General features: G+C 39.8%; 1 protein-coding gene across 1 annotated transcript in view; it reads left to right on the forward strand.

Annotated features, from left to right (window-relative positions):
- The window catches only part of wnt10a (wingless-type MMTV integration site family, member 10a), a 39,773-nt gene extending 27,676 nt beyond the window's left edge, over positions 1-12,097 (forward strand). Inside the window, exon 4 of the mRNA XM_007235593.4 lies at positions 11,175-12,097. Coding sequence (XP_007235655.2) covers positions 11,175-11,642 — 468 coding nt within the window. The 3' untranslated portion in view covers positions 11,643-12,097. The remainder of the gene's footprint in view (positions 1-11,174) is intronic.
- Positions 12,098-27,346: the final 15,249 nt, after the last annotated feature.

The raw sequence follows: 27,346 nt of genomic DNA on the forward strand, positions 1-27,346 counted from the left end.
AACGGAATTCAAACTCTTCATTTAACCCATGCATGATGTGCCTGTACATCCTAACAATCTAAGGGATTGAACTGGCAACCTTCTGGTCACAGTGCCTTGGACCCACCCCACAGTTCCTACCAGTCCGAGGGATTGGGACCAGAAAGTTGCCAGGTCAGTCCCTTGTGTGGGGTGGGTCCAATGGATTGAGACTAGAGCATTGTCAGGTTCAATCCCTTGGATTGGTAGAACATAGGGGCGCGTCCAGGGCGTTAGGACAGAAGGTTGCCAGTTTAATCCCTTGGATTGGTAGGACAAAAGGGCACATTCAAAGGATTGTTAGGAAGTGTGTGGTGGGTCCAAGGGGTTGTAACCAGAAGGTTGCCAGTTCAGTCCCTTGGATTGGTTGGACATAAGGTCACAGTCAATAGACTGGATCAGAAGGTTGCCAGTTCAATCTCTTGGATTGTTAAGAAACTCCACAGTTAACACATCCTACCAGTCCAAATGATTGGGACCAGAAGTTTGAGGGTTCAATCCCGTGGATTGGTAGAACATAGGGGCATGTCCAGTGTGATAGGACCAGAAGGTTGTCAGTTTAATCCCTTGGATTGGTAAAACATAACGACACATTCTAGGGACTGGGATCAGAAGGTTGCCAGTTTAATCTCTTGGATTGATAGGAAATGTGGGGTGGGTCCAGTGGATTAAGACCAGAAGGTTGTCAGTTTAATCCCTTGGATTGGTAGGATCTAAGGGCACATTTAAAGGATTTGATCAGAAGGTCGCCAGTTTAATCTCCACATTTAATCTATGCATGGCTGTGCAACCTTGCACTCCTAACCCCCTGGATGTGCCCCTACTTTCTAAAAATCCAAGAGATTGAACTGGCAACCTTCTGGTCACAATACCTTGGACCCACCCCACATTTTCTACCAGTCAGAGGGATTGTAACCAGAAGGTTGTCAGTTTAATCCCTTGGATTGGTAAAACATAATGACACATTCTAGGGATTGGGATCAGAAGGTTGCCAGTTCAATCCCTTGGAATGTTGGGAAATGTGTGGTAGGTGCAGTGGACTGAGACTAGAACATTTCCAGACCAGTCCCTTGGATTTGTTGGATAGAGGGGCATGTTCAGTGTGTTAGGACCATAAGGTTGGCAGTTCAAGCCCTTAGATTGATAGGACATAAGGGCACATTCTTGTCTTCCAGTTCCAACCTCCTGATCGTGTCCCTAAATCCTACCATTCCAAGGCATTGAACTGGCAACCTTCTGCTCCTAGAACCCCGGGTTGTGCCCCTATTTTCTACCAATCCAAGGGATTGAATTGGCAACCTTCTATTCAAAATCCATTGGACCCACCCCATAATTTTTCCCAGTCTAAGGGACTGAACTGGCAAACTTCTGGTCCCAACCTCCTGGACTGGCAGAAGGTGTGGTAACAAAGTATTTGTACTTCAGCACTTGACACCTCTGGTCATCAGTTTAGTCCCCTTTACTGGCACTTCACTGGGTGTGTGGGTCAAAGGTATTGGAACAGATGGATACCAGTTTTGGCATCAGGGGATTGGATGTCATTGGTAAATGGTTGCATCTGTTTTAAAGGCCTTGCTCTGGTTAATCTTTAGTCTGGTCTCTTTAAAAGCTGATTGAGCTAGATGTGATAGATGTGATAGAGTGGTCAGCTGGTCTAAGATGAGTTAGCTTTGGTGTTTTAGAGCTGTTAACAGATTTTAAGGAGTTTTAAGCAGCGGAACAAAATAAACTCCAGATCCCACGTGTTACTCTCAGGGCCTCAGGCCACTATATCTGATCCACAATAGATAGTCCTGCTGCCATTCACACAATGCTTTCTCACTACTCAAGCCCTAATCAAACTCTTCCCCACTGATACTGATAGTTCTGATACTGATAGTGAATGGAAGATAGTAGGATTTTGTTCCTCTGTTTAGAATAAAGGCTCGATATGATATTTGAACAACTGCAACTGTGGACTGCATGGTTTTTAGACCAGGAGTGAGTGGGAAGAAGTCTAGACCTTTACCTACAGCACCACACGGCAGTGGGCTGTTAGCAGAGTTGACTGGTGTAAGCTATTTTTAGTGTTGTAATTAAGAAACCAATACTTTAAAAAAGCTGAGAGTCTGAGAAAAGTGACTCAGAACAAAAAAAAAATCAAGGCTAGACTTGATAGACCTGTAGATTTGGATTGGAGCTTCAGACTATGTAGGAACACATAAGGAATGTTAAGTTGTAACTTAAAAGTGTTAAACAACCCAAAAACACATTTAGGCGTTCCTATTCCTGATTAGAGCCAGTTTCATCATAATGGTCTTGATGGTCTTTGAGACTGCACCAAAATATTTTGGTTTGCACTCCAAACTTTTGTTACGTACCATTTTAAATTGAGTAAAATTCACCTGAGAGGACGAGTGCATTTTTGTAACGACAAAAGTTTGGACACAACTTCTCATTCAGTCTTTTTTACTATCCAGACTATGAAGGAACACATAAGAAACCATGTAGTTACTTAAAAGTGTTAAACTAAAATACTAAAATACATTTTGATGCTTTTATCTGGGAAGCTGTTTGTTAACTCAGATGAACTTATCCTGTACAACAGAGGAAACTTTCGCTCTTCCTTTCCTGGGGTGTTCCTAATGAATGCCAGTTTCATCATTATACTGTTTTTGGAGATCCTTGTGGTGACTGCACTTGAGGACACTTTCAAACCCATCTGATGCTCTCAAACACTTTATTAAGAGGCAAGAAATTCAAGTAATTAACTCTTGATGAGTTCAGCACAGCTGTTAACTGAAATCCTGAATTCCAGGTGACTCTACATCATAAAGCTGACTGAGAAAATCCAGCAGAGATGTGCAAAACTGTTTAATCAAAGCAAGAGGTGCTTAAAAATAAAAAAAAACATATTATTGGGTTTTTTTAAGACTTTTTTTATGAAATAAATAATTCCATATGATTTAATAGTGTGTCCAAACTCTTGTCTATTACCCTCAAGTGACTTGATCTGTATGTAGCAGCCATCAGACCGACCCCTGCGCATCACTGTCACCCTGAGGGCACCGATTTTGCCTTCAGATCCACTGCAGATCATCCTGCTGTCAATCACACAGCACTTCCTTCCAAGTGCGCTCTGGTCAGATACACCCACAGCCCTCCTGCCCTCCTGCCCCAGGGGCTTCTGGGTCCAGGCCAGTCAGGAAAGGGCTGCGATCACAGCCGCTATCTGAGCTCTGATCAGCAGACCGGACCGCATCTGGCGGGATCAGGTAGATCCACTTCCTAAACCGCTGCGGGTGACAGCCTTAACCTTTAAACGTGACGGCTATCAACTCTGATATCCACACTATAAACTTAATTTCAATCATTTATCACTACTTAAAAACGAGTGGAGAAATCCTATACGTAAAAATAGACTGTAATTCTGTTGATAAACTTTTTGAGTAATGTTCTAATCCATATTATGAGAAGCAAGAACTACTCAACTAAATAAAGAAAAAATGACTGTCAAAATGTCAAGTTCAACAGAATGGCTTTCAGTTAACAGCTGTGCTGAACTCATCAAGAGTTAATTACTGGAATTTCTTGTCTCTTAATAAAGTGTTTGAGAGCATCAGTTGTAAAGTAGTGAAGAGGTAGAGTTACAGGTATACAGTGAATAGTGAATATTTGAGTAATGTTCTTTGAAAGAATCCTCAAGCACTGATAAAACTGGCACTCACCAGGAATGAAAGAGCAAGAGTTTCCTCTGTTGGACAGCATAAGTTCATCAGAGTAACCAGCCTCAGAAACCACAAGTTTAGTTTGTTTGACACTTTTAAGTTACTACATGATTCCTAACGTGTTCCTTCATAGTCTGGATCACTTCAGTATTAAATGAATCAATTTAGTAAGAAATAAACATTCAATGAGAAGATGTGTCCAAACTTTTGACTGGTTCTGTTCCAATTATTATAGAATTAAAATGTCAATCAATTAATTAAACTAAAAATATAGCAATAAACAGTATTTAAGGATTAGATTAAATACTTTTTTAAGGCAACCGGTTTCCTCAATTTTTTAAGTAAATTCAACTTATCCAGGTTTACAGTGTGGACTCTTAAGGGTTAATGACTCATCCGACTGTATGAGTTCAAGTCGAGGCATTTGAATATCTATATTTGGCTGAATGCGCTGGGCATTGGGTATTAAGCCCTGGGGCGGCTGCTGCTGCTTCCCTCTGGATGTCTCCTGTCTCCTGAAATGATGAGCACAGATTATCCTGATCATAAAACACGCCCACGCTGATCTGCATAAAGAGTTAAGGATACCGCAGATAGACGGAGAGATAGCGTGGAGAAGAACGGTGTGCCTGGATATGCAAAACCAGCATAAGAGCTGCTTTGAACTGTGACACTGAATTTGCAGCTTGGGCGGTTTGTTGTGATTGGTTGTTGTTAGCTTTGGCTTGGAGTCTGTCATGTGATTTGCCTATCTGCCCCTATTTAACGAGAAGCGTTTCCTACCATGGGCATCCATATCAACTGCTCCAAGTAAATGGAGACAGTCTTCATCCACATCACACATCTACAGGAGATACACGCCTGAAACTTAAACCAGCAGCTCATACTGTAAACCACACTGTGAACAATGCATGATCCCACCAAAGCCAATGGGTGATTCTGACACCTGCTCTGGGCAGCTTACCATGTGGAGGTGCCCTCAGATCCAGTTACTACTGTACAGGTGAAGATACTAACAGACCCAAGTATTCAAAGCCCAAAGCTCATCTAACCCAAAGCCTCATACCCAAATAGGCAAATAGCCCATCTCAACTAACCCAATTGCATGGCAAAACCCAATGTACCACATCACTCATCACCTATCACACTCTCCAAATACCCAAACCACCGCCAACTAACTAATCCAGAACCCAACATCTCACTGAACACCAACATCAATACCCAGCAACACATCACCCACTATCCAAAAAGCCTTTTAATCTACAAACTCATCAATCACAATCCCCAACAAACCACTACACAAATAATCTAAAGTCAGTCTTTTGAACTCAACACTCAAATAAACCAATATCCTAATTTCCAATCAGTTAACTCAATACCCAACATCCCAACAATCTAAATATCAACCATCGCAACCACCAACTAACCCAGTACCTAAAATCCACCACTTAACCCAATACTAGACATCAATAATCTAAATAGCAATTATCCCATCACCCAACTAACCCATTATCAAAAAATCCCAACAACCAATGAACTCAATATCAACCATCCCAACAACCAATTAACTTAATGCCAACCATCCCAACAACCAATTAACCCAATATCAATCATCCAAACAACCAATTAATCCAAGATCAAGCATCACAACAACCTATTAACTCAATGCCAACCATCCCAACAACCAATTAACCCAATACCAAGTCAAGTCAAGTCAAGAGGCTTTTATTGTCATTACATCTGAGTACAGGTACACAGTGTGATGAAATTACGTTCCTCCGGAACCATGGTGCAACATAGAACCACAAGCAATAGACAACATAAAGTGCAGGAGTGACGACAGTGCAACATAAAATTATAAAATTATAACACTAAATAACAATAAATACAATAAATACAAAAGACGAGACAATTTAAAGACAGGACAGTGCAGTACCGATACGGTATAATAAAGTGTATAGTGGGGATAAGGTGCAGAGATGTGTGACATACTGTAACATATAGAACATATATAATCACAGCAGTTACTGAGGTAGAGTTTATAGTTTTTAAGAGTGCAGCAAATAAAGTCATGTCAGCCTCTGTGTGCTGACTGGGTGTGTGTGTGGGTGAAGTTCAGTTCTTGTGAGTGTAAAGGGGGGGGTGTACAGTTTAGTTTTGTGTAAAGGGGGGGGGGAGTGTACAGTTTAGTTTTGTGTGAGTGTGTTGGGTGTGTGGTGGGTGGGGTGGGAGTTCAGTTCTGTTTCTGTGCGTTGAGAAGTCTGACTTCCTGGTGGATGAAGCTGTTGCAGAGTCTAGTAGTGGAGGCTCGGATGCTCCTGTATCTTCTGCCAGACGGCATCAGACCGAAGAGTCCGTGTGAGGGATGGGTGGGGTCGTCCACAATGCTGGTGGCTTTGCGGATGCAGCGTGTGGTGTAGATCTCGGCGATGGAGGGAAGAGAGACTCCGATGATTTTCTCAGCTGTCCGCACTATCCGCTGTAGGGTCTTGCTGTCTGAGGTGTTGCAATTCCCAAACCAGACGGTAATGCAGGTGCTCAGGATGCTTTCTACAGTCCCTCTGTAGAACATGGTGAGGATGGGGGGTGGGAGATGTGCTTTCCTCAGTCTCCGCAGGAAGTAGAGGCGCTGCTGGGCTTTCTTGGTTATGGAGCTGGTGTTGAGGGACCAGGTGAGGTTCTCTGCAATGTGAACACCGAGGAACTCGGTGTTATCCACAATTTCCACAGCAGAGCCGTTGATGTTCAGCGGGTGGTGGACACCTGGAGCTCTCCTGAAGTCAACAACCATCTCCTTGGTTTTATCCACGTTAAGAGATAGGTTGTTGGTTCTGCACCAGTCTGTCAGCCACTGCACCTCCTCTCTGTATGCTGACTCGTCGTTCTTGCTGATGAGGCCAACTACAGTTGTGTCATCAGCGAACTTGATGATGTGGTTTGAGCTGTACTTTGCAGTACAGTCATGAGTCAGCAGAGTGAACAGCAGTGGGCTGAGCACACAGCCCTGGGGGGCGCCAGTGCTCAGTATGGTGGTGCTGGAGGTGTAGTTTCCAATCCTGACTGATTGTGGTCTCTCAGTCAGGAAGTCTAAAACCCAGTTGCAGAGGGAGGAGTTCAGGCCCAGCAAGCTCAGTTTTCCAATCAGATGCTGAGGGATGATGGTGTTGAATGCTGAACTGAAGTCGATGAACAGCATTCGAACATAGCAGTCTTTGTTGTCCAGGTGGGTGAGAGCCAGGTGGAGCGCAGTAGAGATGGCATCGTCTGTTGATCTGTTTGGACGATACGCAAACTGCAGAGGGTCCAGTGAGGACGGGAGCTGGTTTTTGATGTGCCTCATGACCAGCTTCTCAAAGCACTTCATGATGATGGGAGTAAGTGCAATGGGACGGTAGTCATTAAGGCAGGACACTTGAGACTTCTTCGGCACAGGGACGATGGTGGTCGTCTTGAAGCACGTCGGCACGATTGCAGTACTCAGAGAGATATTGAAAATGTCCGTGAGAACATCCGTGAGTTGTTCTGCACATCCTCTGAGCACTCTGCCAGGTATGCTGTCTGGTCCTGGGGCTTTCCGTGGGTTGACTCTGAGTAGAGTTTTCCGCACATCAGCTGAGGACAGGCACAGTACCTGATCGTTTGGAGGAGGTGTAGTCTTCCATGCTGTCGTGTAGTTCTGTGCTTCGAACCTTGCGTAGAAGGAGTTCAGTGCATCTGGAAGGGAGGCATCACTGTTACAAGCAGGGGGGGTGACTTGTAGTTGGTGATGGTCTGGATGCCCTGCCACATGCACCGAGTGTCAGTAGTGTCCTGGAAATGGGCGTGGATTTTCTTTGCGTAGGTGCGCTTTGCCTCTCTGATCCCCCGGGAGAGCTTGGCTCTAGCTGTTCGGAGGCCAGCCCTGTCCCCTGACTTAAAGGCCTTGTCTCGGGATCTCAGCAGCGCACGCACCTCTGCAGTCATCCACGGCTTCTGGTTGGGGCGGGTTGTGATGGTTTTGGAGACAGTAACATCCTCAATGCACTTGCTGATGTAGCCAGTCACTGAGTCTGTGTACTCCTCCAGGTTGATGGAGTCATCAGAGGTAGCAGCTTCTCTGAACATGTCCCAGTCAGTGTGCTCAAAACAGTCCTGAAGAGCAGAGATGGCTCCTGGAGGCCAGGTTGTAACTTGCTTCTTCTCTGATTTGGCACGTCTGATGAGCTGTCTGTATGCTGGGATGAGCATGACAGTGATATGATCAGAGTAGCCGTAGTGGGGGCGGGGCTCTGCTCTGTACGAACCGGGAATGTTAGTATACACACAATCGAGCAGGTTAGCTCCATGGGTTGGAAAATCCACATGTTGGTGAAAGCTGGGCAGCAGAGCCTTCAGATTACTGTGATTGAAATCACCAGCAACAATAAACAGTCTGTCGGGGTGTGAGTTCTGGAGTTTGGAGATAACAGTGTACAGTTCTTGCAGAGCGTTAGCATTAGCATTAGCACTGGGTGCTACATACACTGCTATTATGTACACGCTGCTAAGCTCTCTGGGCAGGTAGAATGGCCTGGCTCTGACTACAGCAAACTCCACCAGCGGCGAGCAGTAGCTGGAGATCAGCGCAGCGTTGTTATATCATGCTGTGTTGATGTAAACACACACCCCACCTCCACGTACCTTGCCCGAGAGGCCGGCGTCGCGGTCCGCGCGGTAGCATAGCATGCTGCTCACCTCAATCGCGGAGTCCGGGATGGAGTTCGTTAACCACGTCTCCGTGAAAACTAACACACAGCAGTCTCTGAACTCGCGCTGGGATGTCCGCTGGAGCCGGAGATAGTCAATCTTGTTCGGCAGGGAGCAAACGTTGGAGAGAAGGAGAGATGGAACCGCTGGCCGGCTGGAGTTAGCCATTAGCTTAGCGCGGACACCGGCTCTCTTACCGCGCTTTCGGCTCCTCGCGCAACGCTTGCGGAGAGACCGCTTCCGGATAGCAGGCTCAGGAAACGCCGTGGATCTTAGCAGGCCTAGCGCGCGTAGCTCCACTCGTAGACCGTCTGTAAGTACAGATTTTTGTATATTTGGAAGGTCTAGCAGGGTCTGTCGGTCGTAAGTTGTTCCCATAGCGAACTTTTGCATGATTGCGAGTTCAGATCGGATTATTTACACAGAAAAACAAACAAAAGCACTGTGTTTTGCTTCCGGAGTAGCCGCTGCGACTGCTCGCGCCGCTGACAGGAAGCTGATTTTTACCATCCCAACCATCCCAACAACCAATTAACCCAATATCAACCATCCCAACAACCAATAAAGTCAATACCAACCATCCAAACAACCAATTAACCCAATAACAACCATCCCAACAACCAATTAACTCAATACCAACCATCCAAACAACCAATTAACCCAATACCAACCATCCCAACAACCAATTAACTCAATACCAACCATGCCAACAACCAATTAACTCAATGCCAACCACCCCAACAATCAATTAACTAAATGCCAACCACCCCAACAACCAATTAACTCAATGCCAACCATCCCAACAACCAATTAACGCAATACCAAACATCCCAACAACCAATTAACTCAATGCCAACCATCCCAACAACCAATTAACCCAATACCAAACATCCCAACAACCAATTAACGCAATACCAAACATCCCAACAACCAATTAACTCAATGCCAACCACCCCAACAACCAATTAACTCAATGCCAAACATCCCAACAACCAATTAACGCAACGCCAAACATCCCAACAACCAATTAACTCAATACCAAACATTACAAACAACCAATTAACCCAATATAACCTATCCCAACAACCAAATAACTCAATACCAACCATCTAACCAATCTAAATACAAAGCATCCCATCACCCAAGATCAAGCACACCCAATACCCAACCAATAAACCCAATATTAAATATCCAAACAACCTTTACCTAACCCATCACTCTTACAAACTCACCCCCAACTAACACTAATAACCCAAAACTTAACTAATCTATTATTTCACCATCATTTCCATCATCATTCCTTTCCACTGCACCACTTTGACCCAGAACTCTAAACACCATACCCTACCACTCACCCCTGAACCCCTCCCCCAGCGTGTGGGCGGAGCTTATCTAGGCTGAGCTTTGCACGAATGACAGAAATTTACTGTCTCATCTTGTTTAGCAGAAGCAGCTCAAACGCCTGAAACCCAACACCTGAGTTTTGACAGGTAAAACAGGAGTTATCTGGCGAGCCGTTCGGGGGGTGGCGGGGGGCAGTAGAATGTTGGTGGGGGGTTGGTGGGGGGTTGTTTGTGCAGGGTTGTGATGTTGATAGGGGCGGGTGCTGGAGTGTCTGTCAGTACTCAGGGTGGCCTCTCTTCCTCCCGGTAATTGGATCTGAAAGTTTATAACTGGGGCTGACAGACGGACGCATTGTTGAGAGGAAGGGAGGGGCTTCCTCAGCCAGACTCTGAACTCGCCCTCGTCATGCAGAGTCACACCGGATCAACAGTAACTCACAATAAAAAAAATATTATTATTATTATTATTAATAATGAGGTCATTTTTGTGGAAGAGGCTGAAAATATAGCAGTATTTTATTGTAACTTGATACAGCTTATTAATGCATCGACAATTAGCAGTGGATGATATAGCCCTAGTGTAATATACCAATATACACGTTTTTTAAGGTACATTTGGGTTACAATATTTTTGGTGATATGTTGTGTATGCATTTAAACTGCAAACATAAACAATTATGCAAAAAGCTCTGGAAAAAAAATATGAGTTTCTTTGATTTTACCAAATTGAAAACCTCTGGAATATAATCAAGAGGAAGATGGATGATCACAAACCATCAAACCACCAAACTGAACTGCTTGAATTTTTGCACCAGGAGTAAAGCAGCATAAAGTTATCCAAAAGCAGTGTGTAAGACTGGTGGAGGAGAACATGGTGCCAAAATGTATGAAAAAAACTGTGATTAAAAACCAGGATTATTCCACCAAATACTGTTTTTTGAACTTTATGAAAACAATGCAATGTTCATTTTACTTTTATTTCTTTGCATTATATGAGATCTTTTTTTATTTCACCTCTTTCCCCTTTTGTTTTACAAATAAACGCTCTAAATGACATTTTTTTTTTATTTGGAATTTGGGGGAAATATTTATAGTCCATAGTTTATAGAATAAAACAGCAGTGTTTATTTTACTCAAACATAAACCTATAAACAGCAAAATCAGAGAAACTGATTCAGAAACTGAAATTATCTCTCTATATTTTTCCAGAGCTGTACATTATAATTAATTGTGTTCACCAGTAATTTTTCACTTAAGAAATGTTCAAACTAATTGTGGGTTTACAGTGCAGACCTACTGATACTACTACTACTACTGAAGTTTCTGGTTGCCAGATATTGACCTGCGCTTCCTCTGCTCTGTCTGTGTGTTTTTTCTGCAGATTGTGGTGGACCACATGAGGAGGAAATGCAAATGCCACGGAACATCAGGCAGCTGCCAGCTGAAGACCTGCTGGCAGGTGACGCCGGAGTTCCGGGTGGTGGGGTCTCTGCTGAAGGAACGTTTTAATCTGGCAACCCTGGTCAAACCCCACAACCGCAACACGGGGCAGGTGGAGCAGGCGCACCCGTCCCACCGCCGGCGGGCCAACGTCCACGACCTCATCTACTTCGAGAAGTCTCCGGACTTCTGCGAGCGGGACCCCGGCTCGGACTCGGACGGGACGCACGGGCGCATCTGCAACAAGACCAGCCAGGACATGGACAACTGCAGGAGCCTCTGCTGCGGCCGCGGACACAACATCCAGCAGCAGACGCGCAGCGAGCGCTGCAACTGCAAGTTCCACTGGTGCTGCTACGTGGTGTGCGAGGAGTGCAGGATAACGGAGTGGGTCAGCGTATGCAAATGAGCTGGGAAAAAACACAAAAACCAAAAACACTCTATTAAAAAACAAAAAAAAAACGATATAAATATATAAATAAATATATATATCTCTATATTAAAAAAAAAACTAAAACGTATAGGGACGTTTTAATGACGGGGAGAGACGGAGAGAGTCTTCCCGTTTTTTGCGCGATTTATATTTTTTGCGATGGACTGCCGCCGTGCTGTTCCCAGAAGCTCCATGGAAAAAAAAAAACAGAATCCAGGAAAAGAGACTTTAAATAAAGAGAGAGTTTAAAGAGAGAGAGAGACTCACCTGTAGCTCTCGGACTCACCTGTGCACTCCCACACGTCCAGCAGCAGCAGCAGCAGCAGCATCACTACAAACCAAATACAGAGACAGAACGTTCAGACTTGCACTGCGTGTCTTTTCTGAAAGTATCTTTTATTTTTCATTTTAAATTAAAGATTAACTTAAAAGTTATGTTTGTTGTTAATTATATAAATATATGTATATATATATATATATATATATATATATATATATATACAGCTCTTGATTAAAAAAAAATAAATTTAAATAGGAGAGAGACCACTTCCGTTTCTGCAATTTCTGAATCAGTTTCTCTGATTTTGCTATTTATATATATATATATATATGTTTGAGTAAAATGAACATAAAAACGGACATCTTTTCTTCCAAATTCCAAAGAAAAAAATATTGTCGTTTAAAGCATTTATTTGCAGAAATTGAGAAAAGATGTGAAATTAAAAAAAGATCTCAAATAATGCAAAGAAAACAAGCAGGTCATATTCATATTCCTAAAATTTTAAGAGTTCAGAAATTAATATTTGGTGGAATAACCCTGGTTGGTTTTTAATCACAGATTTTTCTTCATGCATCTTGGCATCATGTTCTCCTCCACCAGTCTTACACACTGCTTTTGGATAACTTTATGTTGCTTTACTCCTGGTGCAAAAATTCAAGCAGTTCAGTTTGGTTTGGTGGCTTGTGATCATTTTTCTTTTCAATTTGGTAAAATCGATGAAACTCATAATTTTTACGTAAGCGGTCTCTTATTTTTTTCCAGAACTGTATATATACACACACATATATATATATATATATATATTGATTATTGATGATAGAGCACTCAATGTTTTTCAATGTTCTTATTCTTTTAAGCAATAGTTTGGCAGAAAATCATATATACACAACTTTTTTCTTATCCAGAGTTTGTTGTCTGAAGTTTGCTTTAACTTTGCTATGGATTAACTTTTGCACTGGAGTAACAAACCTAACAGAGCTAATAGAAGCTTATCCACCAATTGATCTATATTGATAATATGATCCTCACAAAAATCTAACTAAATCTATTGAGAAATTATATATTGAGTCAATAGGCCTTATTAGATTTTAACACAGATGTTTATTGCTATATTACCCTGTGCCGACTGTTTATTTTTACACATTCTACCTGCATCATTTAAATAGCAACGGTGCTTCTGAATATATCTACACTGATGGGCGTGGTGTTCTGGAAATGAGGTGTGTTCAGGTAAATGTCTGCTGTATTGCTATCTCTATCTTTGCAACAGAAAACTCAGGAGCTCCACTGACTGAATACAATCTAGACAGACAACAGTCAACAGTCAGACGTCATCGCTATCTTGGCATCAACAATAAACAGAATAGTAAATAAAATAACATTGCTGTTCCCGTAAATGAGCTGCTGGAGCTCCTTCACAGCGTCAACCAGCAGCTCAGTTTCCTCTGCTGAGTAGCGATTGTTGGACACGTCCAGGTAGCTGCACCGTTAAAATAGCAATCTGCCAAAGTCAGAGCTCACCTGGTTCTACTCTTAAAGTGAATTATGAGCAAGTGCCACTCTGATTGGATTATTTTACATTACTCAGGAAATTAACCACACCCTTGATTAATTAAGAGAATTAGTACATGCATTGTATGTGTTTTGAGCTGCGCAAGGTGTACTTTTCCTGTTGTTACGATAGCGAAGACACTCTGACACGCCCTAAATCAAGCTGCACAATGCACGTTCGACGCCTTAGATGCCTATAGATGACTAAAATAGTGCCCTAAATGTAGATATTCTGATATACTGTACACTGATATAAACAGAGCTCATAAAGTCGCATAACATAAGTCTAAATGTTGTTGGAGGAGCCTGTAAAAGTCATTTCAGTTTATTTAAGAGGAATTTCAGAGGCAAACTTCACCCACCAAACCTGTTTAAATGATTTAAAACGTCTGATATAAGAAATCAGTTGTGTAAATTTGTTGCTTTTTGGGTTTCTTTTAGTTTCATTTTTGGTTTTTGTTTGTTTGTTTTTTTTTTAGTTTGCTTTTTTGGTTTTTAGCTAATTTTAGGAGAATAATGGCTCATAGCACAAAAAAAGAGCTGCATGTAAATCCGGTACTAAAAGAAGAAGAAGAAGAAGGAACAGAAGAAGATGAACCCCAGGATGACTGTTTAGGACCTGGGGTCCAATCAGATCATCTTAATCCTGCAACTCTGCAAATAGTGAAACAAAAAGCCAAGAAAAGGAGATACACTATACTTTTTTTCACCATTTTTTTGTTAATGCTTCGTTTTATCTTTCTTTCTTTTTTCTTTTTCTTTTACTTTTTTTTTTTTTTTTTTGCACAGAGCCATTAGTTAAAGAGTTTACTCCTAAACTCTGTGTGTTTATTGGTGGTATTATATACCAGTTAATACCAGTTTTAAAGCCAGCGTGTGTGTAAAAGTTTGTTTTTTCATTTGTTTGTTCGTTCATTCGTTCGTTTGTTTGTTACTATTATATGTTAATATTATATATAAAAGCCACACCAGTGCAGGTAAAATAGAAAGTACTGATTCGCTCAAGGACTTTTCCTGCTCTTCTGATTGGTCGGATCTACTGAGGCTGTTTTAAAGCAGAGCGTTTGGTGTTTGGACTCCTGTGAAGAAACTGGATCAGAACTCTGCGGTTGTTCTAATGTGGATTTATTCGGACGCTGCTTTTCGGTTGCACTCGTTTTCTCTGTACTCCAGCGTTATGCTCAGCAGAGCTTTCCCTGTCTGTCAGCAGATGCTGTTGTATAATCACCGTCTTCCAACCACACCCACGCTGGAGATCATCTCCATAACCCCCCCCCCCCCCCCCCCAACCTCCACTACTCCTAGACTGAACTACGTCAAACACAGCGGTTCACACACAAAACTACACCAAGTCAAACACATTTTAACTGGTTCGTTTCTTAATTTATCAAAGACAAGAGTTTATCTCTCTAAAAACATTCTATTATCTCGCTAATCTGATTTTTTTAGAGCTCAAATTTCAAGTTACAAGCAATTAAAAGTGTTTACACACTTAGTTTTTAACATTTTCATGTGTTTTTCCACACAATTCTGCTTTTCTCTGGTGCTTTATACAATTATACAATCTGACAAATCGACAGAACTGCCTAGATACCTAGCTGTCACATTAGTGCCCATTCCATCAGTAGAAAAAACCTTAGTAGCAAGTAGCATGTCAGCTTTAGATTAAATCAGCTTGTTTTATGGTTAATATCTTAATTTATCATTTTTAGTGTAAAGAGAAGACTTTAGCCCCTCTGAAACCATTCTATTATCTCATTTTGTTCACACTGCAGAGCAAATCTGATTTTTTTAGTGCTCAAATTTCAAGTTACAAGCAATCAAAAGTGTTCACACCCTTAGTTTTTAACGTTTTCATGTGTTTTTCTCAGACTGAACTACGTCAAACACAGCGGTTCACACAGAAAACTACACCAACTCAATTACATTTTAACTGGTTCATTTCTTAATGTATCATTTTTAGTGTAAAGAGAATCGTTTATCTCTATAAAACCATTCTATTGTCTTGCTTTGTTCACACTGCAGAGCAAATCAGCTTTTTTAGGGCTCAAATTTCAAGTTACAAGCAACTAAAAATGTTCACACACTTAGTTTTTAACATTTTTATGTGTTTTTCTACATAATTTTGCATTATACAACAAAACAGTCTGACTTCTCTGATCAGGCAACAAAAAAAGGACCGAACTGCCTATCTACCTTGCTGACACATTAGTGCCCATTCCATCAGTAAAGAAAACTTACAGGTAGAACTGCTTCAGATGAAATCAGTTTGTTAAATAGGTACCACCTTAGTGTAACTAACTACATGTGCCTAACTACACTGATCAGGCAACACAAATCAACAGAACTACCTAGCTAACACATTAGTGCCCATTCCATCAATAAAAGAATATATACACTTAAAACTTATAAGTAGCATACCAGCCTTTGATTAAATCAGTTTTTGTATAGGTACTACCTTAGCTACAGTGCACAGCCCTCTGAAACATGAAGGCATTTGGTATTAAAAGTTGTAATATTGCATAAAGTTGGAATTTAATACAGATATTTATGCACAGTTTTAAACTGAAGGAACTAATTTGTTAGCTGGGTAACTAAAAACTAAAAAAACTGACATTGCAATATTTTTTTTTTTTCTGCAATATACTGCAATGAAAAAATACAGAAATATTAACCAGCTTTCTTCTGAAGTAAAATATTTCATGAGTTTCCCTTTAGTATCAAGCAGGGCTGGGCAATACATCATAGATAACAAAATTGAAGCCAAATATAAGATATTAAATATGATAATATTTTTTTAAATATCACAATTAAAATGCAGGTCACAATGTGTGTGTGATTTAAGTTAAAAATAGCACTTAGATGCACATTTAGATTACATTTAGTTACTATTTTAAGATGTCTTATACTCTGTTCAGGGCACGTCGTGATGCTCATTGCAATCTTACATCCCGCCAACAATAGCAGCAGAGCTACTTGAATATATTTACACTGATGGGCATGATTGTCTGAAAATGAGGTGTGTTCAGGTACATTTCTGGCATATTGCTATCTTGACAATGACTGAATACAACCAGTAAGACGTTCATTGCTATCTTGGCAGTGAATTTTCAACATAGGTGGCACACAGCAGTGCACAAACCCCAACTTTTAATTTAACAATAACAGAATGAACAAGCATTGTTCATTGTCTGCACGCCCAGGTAGCTGCGCTGTTAAAATAGCAATCCGCCAAAATCAGAGCTCACCTGGCTCTTAAAGAGAATGGGAAGTGACACACTAATTTACCAAACCTTTGATTAATTAAGAACAATTAGTACATTGTTCTTGTGAGTTTCGAGCCATGCAAGGTGTACTTTTCCCGACGTTACGATAGCAAAGACACACTGACATACCCTAAATCAACCTGCTGGGTGCACAGTTAACGGCTCGCCTAAAAGATCACTAAAATAGAGCTCTTATACTTCATTATATTGTATTGTACAACTCCATTTAGTTCTTATCATATCAATATTTAAGTTTGTTTTATATGATTTTGCCCAGCCCTAGAATTAAGCTAGTTTTAGGACAACATATATGATTTAATTTGCCGTATTTGACGTTGCATATCGGTGCTGAAACTAAATATCTCTTTCAGACCCTGCGTCCTTTACAATGGACATCATGTATTTTCCTCTTTTTTAATCTTTATAAGGGACTGTTGTCCATCAGAATAAACCATTAACCACCCAATTAACCAGCCAATGACTATAAAGCAGTAGCTTAGCCCCGCCCCCTGCACTGGAAAACACAGCAACTAAACCACTAAAGCCAAAATAAGGCATAATAATAATTTTTTACTAATTTTATGTGGTTTAGAACACTTTTGATGTTTATTTTACTGTTTCGGTATGGTATGTGAAATAGAGTTTAAATTAAAATATTACAGTCTGCATTTTTATATTTTTTTTATATTTTCCCATCACTAGAACATAATTCAGGTCTAAAACGATATATTATGCAGTCCTACATTACATGGCAACCACCCCCCCTTCCTCAACACACCGCTGTCATTTTTACACAGTGGATGAACTCCTAATCCTCTCTGAGCTCCGAGTTTCTGCACTTCTATAATCTCCTAATTAGAAAAACAACATTTTCCAGCAGGAATCTGCTCCCTCAGGCAGGAGGAGCACCGGGGAACCCCGAGCTGAAGCCCAGGGGATTTTTACTGCTTTACTCCTGTTGTTTTACCCAAAGAAGAAACAAAAAGCAGAAAAAAAGATAAAAACGGTCCCTGAAAGCACATTCATCAAAAGTCTTCCAGCCCACTGATGTTTGCATGTTTGTTTTTTTCTTTCTCTTTTTGTTGGTTTTGGTTTTTGGAGTTTCTCTTTCTGCCTCTTATTTGCTAAAATTTATTTTAAATTAAGTTAAATTGACTGTTTGCACATTTATAGCATTTATTCTGTTCTGGAGAGAAATGATGAGAAATGACTGAGCTGAACTTTCTGTGTGCGGCGAACGTGTTAATACGCATTTTTTATTTAAAAAAAACTGTATATTTCTTTGTTTGGATTTATAAGTTATTTTATTTTGTGGATAACTTAATATTTGAAAAATAATAAAAAAGTAAGTATGAAAGAAAGGATTATTGTGGTTTGTGATTTATTCATTTTCTACATTGTAGATTAATTAAATTAAAGACAATAAGAAAACGATTAGGAAGGTATGTTAATGTATGATTTTTTATATTTATTTATTTATTTTTTACCTTTTGTATATTAAAAACTTGATTCGTTGCTTTGGCAAAAGTTGTTAATTGCGTAATAATACATAATAATTTAACATGTTCCTGTAGAGCTGTAATACATTATTCAACATTAAATTTACAATGTAAAAAAAACACATTAAATCGATAATCTGAAATTTACCTAAACTGGTGGTACAATTTTTTATATAAAATAATATATGATCATTTTGGCCTTTGTTCACAGCAGTTATGAAGGCTTCATTCCGGCCACACTTCAGGAAATTATTATTATTCTAAATCTCATCTTAGAAAAGAAGATGAAAGTTTGATTTTTGCTTTTAAAACTGTAAGAGTAAAGCAGCTAAAAACAGGAACAAAACATATAGTTTTTGTATGTCAAGACTAAAATACAATAAAATGTATATATCTTTAATAACACAATCAGGAATGCTGGGAAGTAATTATTCATTAATACAAAGAAACTACAAGGTTTTATATGAATGGTTATTGATAATAAGCCCAATAGCAGCTTAAACTCATCCATAGCTCTTGAGATTTTGACAAGGATGAAACTGAAACTTCCTGTGAAGCACTGCTGTTCAGAGAGATGACAGATATGGGTCACATTAAAACGACTGTGGAAACAGCTTAAACTGAATATCATAATCTGATCTGAAATTGTAAAGAATGCTGTGAACTTAAATTATACAAAGGTTAGCAGCTAAGAGCCAGGGCTTTTAAGGAAAGAAATGAACTTTTTTAGATAACAAGTCATTGTTATTGATTAAGCAATGATCTGTAGTAATGGAAATAAATTAATTGAATTCCCAAACTGTAAGTCTGTAGTAAAGCTATAGTGGTGGAACAGATGTTAGGTGAGTTACTGCTGTTACTCTCTACTGCAGCAGCATTTACACACTTACACACTTACAGCTCATTCACACTCTCATCATCATCATAACTAGAAAAAGACACAGATAAAACACAGAGAACTCTGTTAAAACTATTAAAAGTAGAAGTTCTTTCTTTTCTTTAGAGAAATTACAGATACAGATAGTCAGATAGCGGTGAGTACTGTTTCTACACCTTCAAATAAAGACTCTTAGAAACTGGAGAAAAAAAAACTGCTACAGGAAGACGTCTGGCTGACCCACATGGAAACAGCAGCTTTAGCTTTTAGCTCAGATTAACATGATTAAGAACTGAGTCTCAGTTTCAGCATCAACATTATATATGGTGTATAATGTGGCCTCGGTTGCTCGGTCCTGCCGCTTTGCGCTCTATAACATCCGAAAAATTGGACCGTTCTTGACGCAACAGGCCACCCAACTCCTGGTACAAGGAGTCGTCATCTCACGCCTCGACTACTGCAATGCCCTGCTAACTGGCCTCCCGGCCTGTGTAGTAAAACCACTCCAGATGATCCAGAACGCAGCAGCACGTCTGGTCTTCAACCAACCAAAACGGGCACATGTCACCCCACTGCTCATTGAGCTCCATTGGCTACCAGTTGCTGCTCGCATCAAATTCAAAGCGCTTGCAATCGCCTACAAGGTGATGACAGAACAGCTCCTTCCTACCTGCACTCGCTCCTGAAGGCTTACGCTACCTCCCGGCCGCTGCGCTCCTCCAATGAACGTCGCCTCGCTTTGCCAAACATTCACACAAAGCAATCCAGACTGTTCTCATACAGAGTTCCCCAATGGTGGAACAAACTACCCTCCACTACCAGATCAGGAGAATCTCTCGCTATCTTTAATAAACTCCTGAAGACTGAGCTCTTCAAAGAGCACTTACTCTCTTAACACCTCTAACTAACTACCTTCTACTACCAGATCAGGAGAATCTCTCACTATCTTTAATAATAAACTCCTGAAGACAGAGCTCTTCAAAGAGCACTTACTCTCCTAACACCTCTAACTAACTACCTTCTACTACCAGATCAGGAGAATCTCTCACTATCTTTAATAAACTCCTGAAGACAGAGCTCTTCAAAGAGCTCTTACTCTCCTAACACCTCTAACTAACTACCTTCTACTACCAGATCAGGAGAATCTCTCACTATCTTTAATAAACTCCTGAAGACAGAGCTCTTCAAAGAGCTCTTACTCTCCTAACACCTCTAACTAACTACCTTCTACTACCAGATCAGGAGAATCCCTCACTATCTTTAATAATAAACTCCTGAAGACAGAGCTCTTCAAAGAGCACTTACTCTCCTAACACCTCTAACTAACTACCTTCTACTACCAGATCAGGAGAATCCCTCACTATCTTTAATAATAAACTCCTGAAGACAGAGCTCTTCAAAGAGCTCTTACTCTCCTAACACCTCTAACTAACTACCTTCTACTACCAGATCAGGAGAATCTCTCACTATCTTTAATAAACTCCTGAAGACAGAGCTCTTCAAAGAGCACTTACTCTCCTAACACCTCTAACTAACTACCTTCTACTACCAGATCAGGAGAATCTCTCACTATCTTTAATAAACTCCTGAAGACAGAGCTCTTCAAAGAGCACTTACTCTCCTAACACCTCTAACTAACTACCTTCTACTACCAGATCAGGAGAATCTCTCACTATCTTTAATAAACTCCTGAAGACAGAGCTCTTCAAAGAGCACTTACTCTCTTAACACCTCTAACACACTAACTACTTCTAACCTCATTTCCTTCTTCCCCTCCTTCACTCCTCTATCCTATTATTCCCCTTTGACCTCCTTTTATCCCTATCCAAAGTTGTTTTTACCTTTAAACTTATTTTACATTGTACTTGACTATTGTAATTCGCTTTGGACAAAAGCGTCTGCCAAATGTAATGTAATGTAATGTAATGTAATGTAATAATTGTGAATATGGTGTGTAAAAGTGTAAAAGTGTGGCGGTAGGCTCGGATGGTGTTTGTAGGCCGGGTGGAGGAGAGGTGGAGGAGAGCTGCAGCATGTTTTTCATGTTTTCAGCAGGGTGGTGTTTGCGTGCCATGGGAGGAGAGGTGGAGGAGAGGTGGAGGAGCTGCATTATACAGTGTGTTTTTCCCCGGCGGAGGATATAATCACCAAGTCAAGTGAGAGGAGAGGAGAGATACGCTTTCAGAGCAAACAGAGCAGCTGATCTGTCCATTCATACAGAAATATCCCTATCTAAACACAGAGAGAGAGAGAGAGAGAGAGAGAGAAAGAGAAAAGGGAGCTTGGGCGAGAGAGAGAGAGAGAGAGATAGATAGATAGATAGATAGATAGATAGATAGATAGATAGATAGATAGATAGATAGATAGATAGACAGATAGATAGATAGATAGATAAGAAAGCAAGAGAAAAGGATTTTAGTATTAATATACATCTTTTCTCTGAAACTGAAGGGAGAAGAGAGGGAGAGAGAAGAGAGAAAGACAGAGGGAAGAAAGAGAGGATCATGAATGAGAGAGAGGGAGAGAAGAGCATGAGCGAGAGGAAGAGAGAGAGAAGAGCATGAGAGACAGAGAGAGAGAGAGAACAGTAAAAAAGAAAAGAGACAGAAAGAGAAAGACGAAGAGAAAAGGGAGTGGAAGCAAAAATGCGATGGATAAGAAAGAAAGAGAAAAGAGAGAGAGATGAGAGATGAGTTTAGTAATAATCTACATCTTTTCTCTTAAAACTAAACCCCAGCTAAATGGAAGGGAGAAGAGAGAGAGAGAGAGAGAGAGAGAGAGATGAGCATGAATGAGAGAGAGGGAGGGAGACAGAGAGAGAAGAGCATAAGCGAGAGGGAGAGAAGAGTAAGAGAGGAGAGAGACAGAAAGAGAAATACAGAGAGAAAAGGGAGTATGAGCAAGAGAGCGATAGATAAGAAAGAGAGAAAAAAGAGAGAGAGAGAGCAAGAAGAACATGAGCGAGACGGAGAGAGAGTAAGAGAAAGACAAAGAGAAAATACATATGTTATAAAATGTTATAATTGATCAATTGTCAATTTCAAATTATTTTTTTCTCAATTTATCATTTAATTAATTAATGCTTAATTAATACTCTAATTAACTATGGTCATGCCAACAAAGCTTCTTTGAATTGAATTGAAAAGGAAGCATGAGCGAGAGAGAGAGATAGATAAGAAAGAGAGAGAGATAATCATAATCTGGATTCGAACATTACTCAAATATTCACTATTCACTGTATACCTGTAACTCTACCTCTTCACTACTTTACTTTAACTGATGCTCTCAAACACTTTATTAAGAGACCAGAAATTCAAGTAATTAACTCTTGATGAGTTCAGCACAGCTGTTAACTGAAAGCCTGGATTCCTGCTGGTGTTGATCCACTGTGTTTTATTATCAAGTCTAAAGTCAGTGCAGTTTTGTTTTCCCACAAAATCTTACAGCACTTCATATCTTACAGCTTCCCTCTGCTGATGACAGCTTTTACGGAGATGTGGATTTCATTTTCCAGCAGGACTTGGCACACTGCCAAAAGTACCAATTGATCTTATACAATATTCAAATTTTCTTTCAATTAAGTAACTCCTTAAATGATATATTGTGATGACCTCAAACATATGCAAATGAGCAGATTACATCGCCTAGCGACATTTATCGATATATTTCAGGCAGGCTTCAGCTCCTGCTCTCCTCTGGAAGAAGTTGGCACCGCCGTGCCCGGCCCTGGTGCAGGTGGTTAGATGTGAATGTGGTGAGATGTTGACTGACACGAGTTAAATATGTTCTTCTCCTTAACTCTGAAAGATGAAAATGACTGAGATAAACGTCCTCAGGCTGCGAGTGAAGAGGTTAAAACCTCAGCGGGAACACGCTGATTTCAGAATGACACTTTAAACCCGGCGGCAGGTTCCAGAGGGAACACCTTTCATAACACAATAATGAGTATAATGATTATTAATCACGTTATTACATCCAAACACTGGAGACAACAAGTACTTTCCAAAATCATCATTAAAGAGGATTAAAGAAAAGAAGATCCACAGATGATCATTTTAAAATATTAATCAAATAAGACAATTTTTACAGCAATTAATAGTCAGGAATTATAGGTGCAAATTCAATATTATTACATGTATTAATCTGTATTCATTTAGGATAATATTGAGGATAATAGCAGTATCTTTATTAAAATTATATTAGTAAGTGGGCGTGGCTTAAAGCTTTGATATACAGTACTGATCAGTTCATTCATTAACGTGCACAGTAAATTAATGCTGCAAAAGTAAAATATTTCTACATATATATATATATATATATAAATGGATTTCTTTTGTTTTTTCTTTTTTGTCACATTTTATTATTATTATTTAATATATATTTATTTCTTTATTTATTTATTTTAACCAAACTTTAATATCAGTCAAATCTAACCTGAGTAAATCCAAAAATATATATTTTTTAAGATAATTTTATTTATTAAGGTAAAAAACTGCCAAACCAACTTGACCCTGTGTGAAAAAGTTGGGAAAATATTTTGTGGATTTTTTTATTATTATTATTTATTTATTTGTATATATTTTTTATTTTAACCAAACTTTAGTATCAGGCAAATCTAACCTGAGTAAATACAAAAATATATATATTTTAATAATTATTTTATTTATTAAGAAAAAATAGCCAAACCAACCTAGACCTGTGTCAAAAAGTTGGGGAAATATTCTGTGGATATATGGTATGGTATATTGAGGGTTACAGTATTTTTACAGTTTTTTTCCATCTGGGACGTTTAGTGATGAGAGTAGAATGGTCCAGAAGAGCCGAGCTCCTCAGATGCAGCGCGAGAGCAGCCTGACATTTAAATACAGTATTTTTTGGACTATAATCCTTTAAATTCCCCCAAAATGGTCTGTGCTCCTTATATTCTGGTGCGTCTTATGTATGAATTCTACCAGTCAGATATTAAGCAAGAGAGTGAGGGAGGATGCATGTCTAAATTGGAGCAGCCTGGTGTTCAATCTTCATTAATTGCACATTGCACCAGTAAGAGCAGAGTGTGAAGGTTCAATTAGCAGGGTAAGAGCACAGTTCTGCTCTAAATATTGCAATGCACACAACATTATGGGAGACATACCAGAGTTCAAAAGAGGACAAATTGTTGGTGCACGTCTTGCTGGAGCATCTGTGACCAAGACAGCAAGTCTTTGTGATGCATCAACAGCCACGGTATCCAGGGTAACGTCAGCATACCACCAAGAAGGACCAACCACATCCAACAGGATTAACTGTGGACGCTGTAAGAGGAAGCTGTCTGAAAGGGATGTTCGGGTGCTAACCCGGATTGTATCCAAAAAAAACATAAAACCACGGCTGATCAAATCACGCAGAATTCAATGTGCACCTCAACTCTCCTGTTTCCACCAGAACTGTCCGTCAGTTTCATTGTCCAACCCCTGTATCTACACTGATGGGCGTGGTGTTCTGGAAATGAGGTGTGTTCAGGTAAATTTCTGGAGTTTTACTTGTTTATCTTGGCAACAAAAAAACACAGGAGATCCACTGACTGAATACAACCTAGACAGACGCCAGCAGTCAGACGTTCATTGCTATCTTTGCTATCGCTATACAACTTTCAAATCAACAATAAACAGAATACGATCTAAAACTGGCTTTCAGTTAACAGCTGTGCTGAACTCGTTGAAGTTAACTGCTCCCCAGATAAGAGCACCTAAATGCTTCACAGAGTGTGTGTGTGTATGTGTGTGTGTGTGTTGTCCATGCTTGTTTGGCCATGCTGAAGGAATTAAAATCTACTGAGGGCTGTGTCAGCCCGGGTCCTTTAATTAGCTGTGTTCAAACACAGGTGAGCCACACAGGTACGGCTGAGCAGCTACAGGATTACAGGTAGATTAAACATGCGGTGATGCTGCAGGCGGTGAGTACAGAGAGCGAGAGACATAGAAACATCTATCGTGTTAAAACTACAAATATTTATAATTTTTCTATGTATATTGCATCATGCATTTCAGTTTTAACAGTTCTTTAAAAAAGATATCAGCATGACATTGATAAAATAAAATTAAATACATTAATTTATATTAATGGTGTGAATCCCTTTTTTAATGTATTTTTGAGAGGGGGCAGTAATAGTAGTTTAGTATTATTTCCCCACGTGGTCCTGTGTGTACCTCCATGGCTCCGCCCCCTCGTTACCAGTGCCCAGGTGTTTTGTGTTTCCATTCCCGACTTGTGTGTGTATTTATAACCCTGTGTTTCCTGTTTCCTTTGTCGGTTCTTGAACGTTTAATGTCAGTCCAGTCTCGTGTTTTCTTTTGCGCTACCTTCAAGTTATTCTGTGATCTTTTTTGTTTCATTTTGCTTAAATTTTTGTTTCTTTAATTGTTTCTTCAATAAATCCTCACATTTGCGTCCACTTTCCGTGTCTCCCTTGCTTCGCACCTGACAGGCGGTGTGTCAACAAATTAAATGATCATCAATTTGATGATCACTGTATTTCTGCGGTGCCGTCACAATTGTTTTTAGCTCGCTTTGAATATTTCTCTGCATTTAGCATGTTTATGCACATTTCATGCAAAGTATCAAAAACAGGCACCAAATTGTTTTTAGACCTTTCAGTAGTACAGCGACATTTCAGTCAGTGCTGTTTGGTATCAAATCTCGATACTCAGCTCTACCTGCAGCACATTTACCTACAGATGTTGCTACAGCTGGGCCTGTAGATCCTGTAGTCCCAGCTAATCCCATAATCTGCAATCTGGTGGATTTCTGGAAAACTCTTTCTTGCTTGCTGTGTGTGGGTGAGCATTATCCTGCTGAAAAATGCCAGTATGAAGCCCTGATATGTTAGTGTTCCTTGTATTACTACTAGGGGTAGCTGACTGTTGTATTCAATGTTTCCCAGATCATCAGTTTGCTGAGGTAGTCTGTTGCTCCACAGCAAAGGCGGGATTGAAACGTTCATTGAAAACACTTCCTTACTTCAAACTTACTGTATTAAATCCTAAAAAAAACCTAAATATTTTGTTAAAGACAGTACGATTCTAATCGTTCAACAGTGTGCCAAACCAAGACCCATCCATAGGACCTTTCCACCTTTCCACCAATGTTTCTGCAGCACTATTGTAAAACGTAAACTGTTGGAGTGGAAATTTCATCCTATACATATCCTATTTCTGCTTCAGGTTCCCAAGGGACATTTAAACAGACCGATGCCTTAACTCGAAACACGTAACTCACAACTATTAAAGAGGTTTTTTGACCTGTTGGTCAAGAAAAAAAACCCGTTAAAAAAAAAGCATCCTTAAACTAGCAGTACAGGAAAAAGATTCAGCTGCACACTGAAAACTTAACCTAGCATGACAAACTTAAATGTATTTAATTTGGATTTTAAGCAATAGACCAACACAAATTAACACTAATAATTGTGAAGTGGAATGAAAAAATACATGGTTTTCTAAATTGTAATAAAAAAGAAACGTGAAAAATGTGATGTGCAAAGGTTTTTACTCTGAAACGCCTAAATAAACCCCAATGCAAGGTACCACTTTAAATAAGACTACCTTTATAAAGGGTTTATAAATAGTTTACAATTAGTTTATTAATGGTTACTAATTAGGTTGTAAATGCCTTAAAATCATTAATAATCAGTTATAACACATACATAGAAAGGGCAACACTATAGACGGCTGTGGGTTCACTATTTGGCAAACAACAGGTCATTGTTGTCCTTTCTATGTATGTGTTATAACTGATTATTAATGATTTTTAAGGCATTTACAACCTAACTAGTAACCATTAATAAACTAATTGTAAACCATTTATAAACCCTTTATAAAGGTAGCCTTCTTTTAAAGTGGTACCGAAACAGCATCATTAAGAACCAGGGTGGAACTCACCAGAAAGATCGAGATATAGTTGTGGAGAAGAAGTTTATCCCAAGCTTTAAGCATCCCAAGGAGCACTGTTCCATCAATTCATCATCCAGAAATGGAACAAAAAAGAGTTTCTATAAACCTACCAAGTCATGGCCAACCAAGAGACCAATGGTCACTCTGGAGGAGCTGCAAAGATCCACAGCTCAGGTGGATCAGAAGAATCTATAAGTCATGCAGTCCTCAAATCTTGTTTTTTATAGTAGAGTGACAAAAAAGAAAACAGTTCCTTGAAAGAAAGACATAAGAAGTGCA

Source organism: Astyanax mexicanus, chromosome 11 (genome assembly GCF_023375975.1).
Source record: "Astyanax mexicanus isolate ESR-SI-001 chromosome 11, AstMex3_surface, whole genome shotgun sequence".
NCBI lineage: Eukaryota > Metazoa > Chordata > Actinopteri > Characiformes > Acestrorhamphidae > Astyanax > Astyanax mexicanus.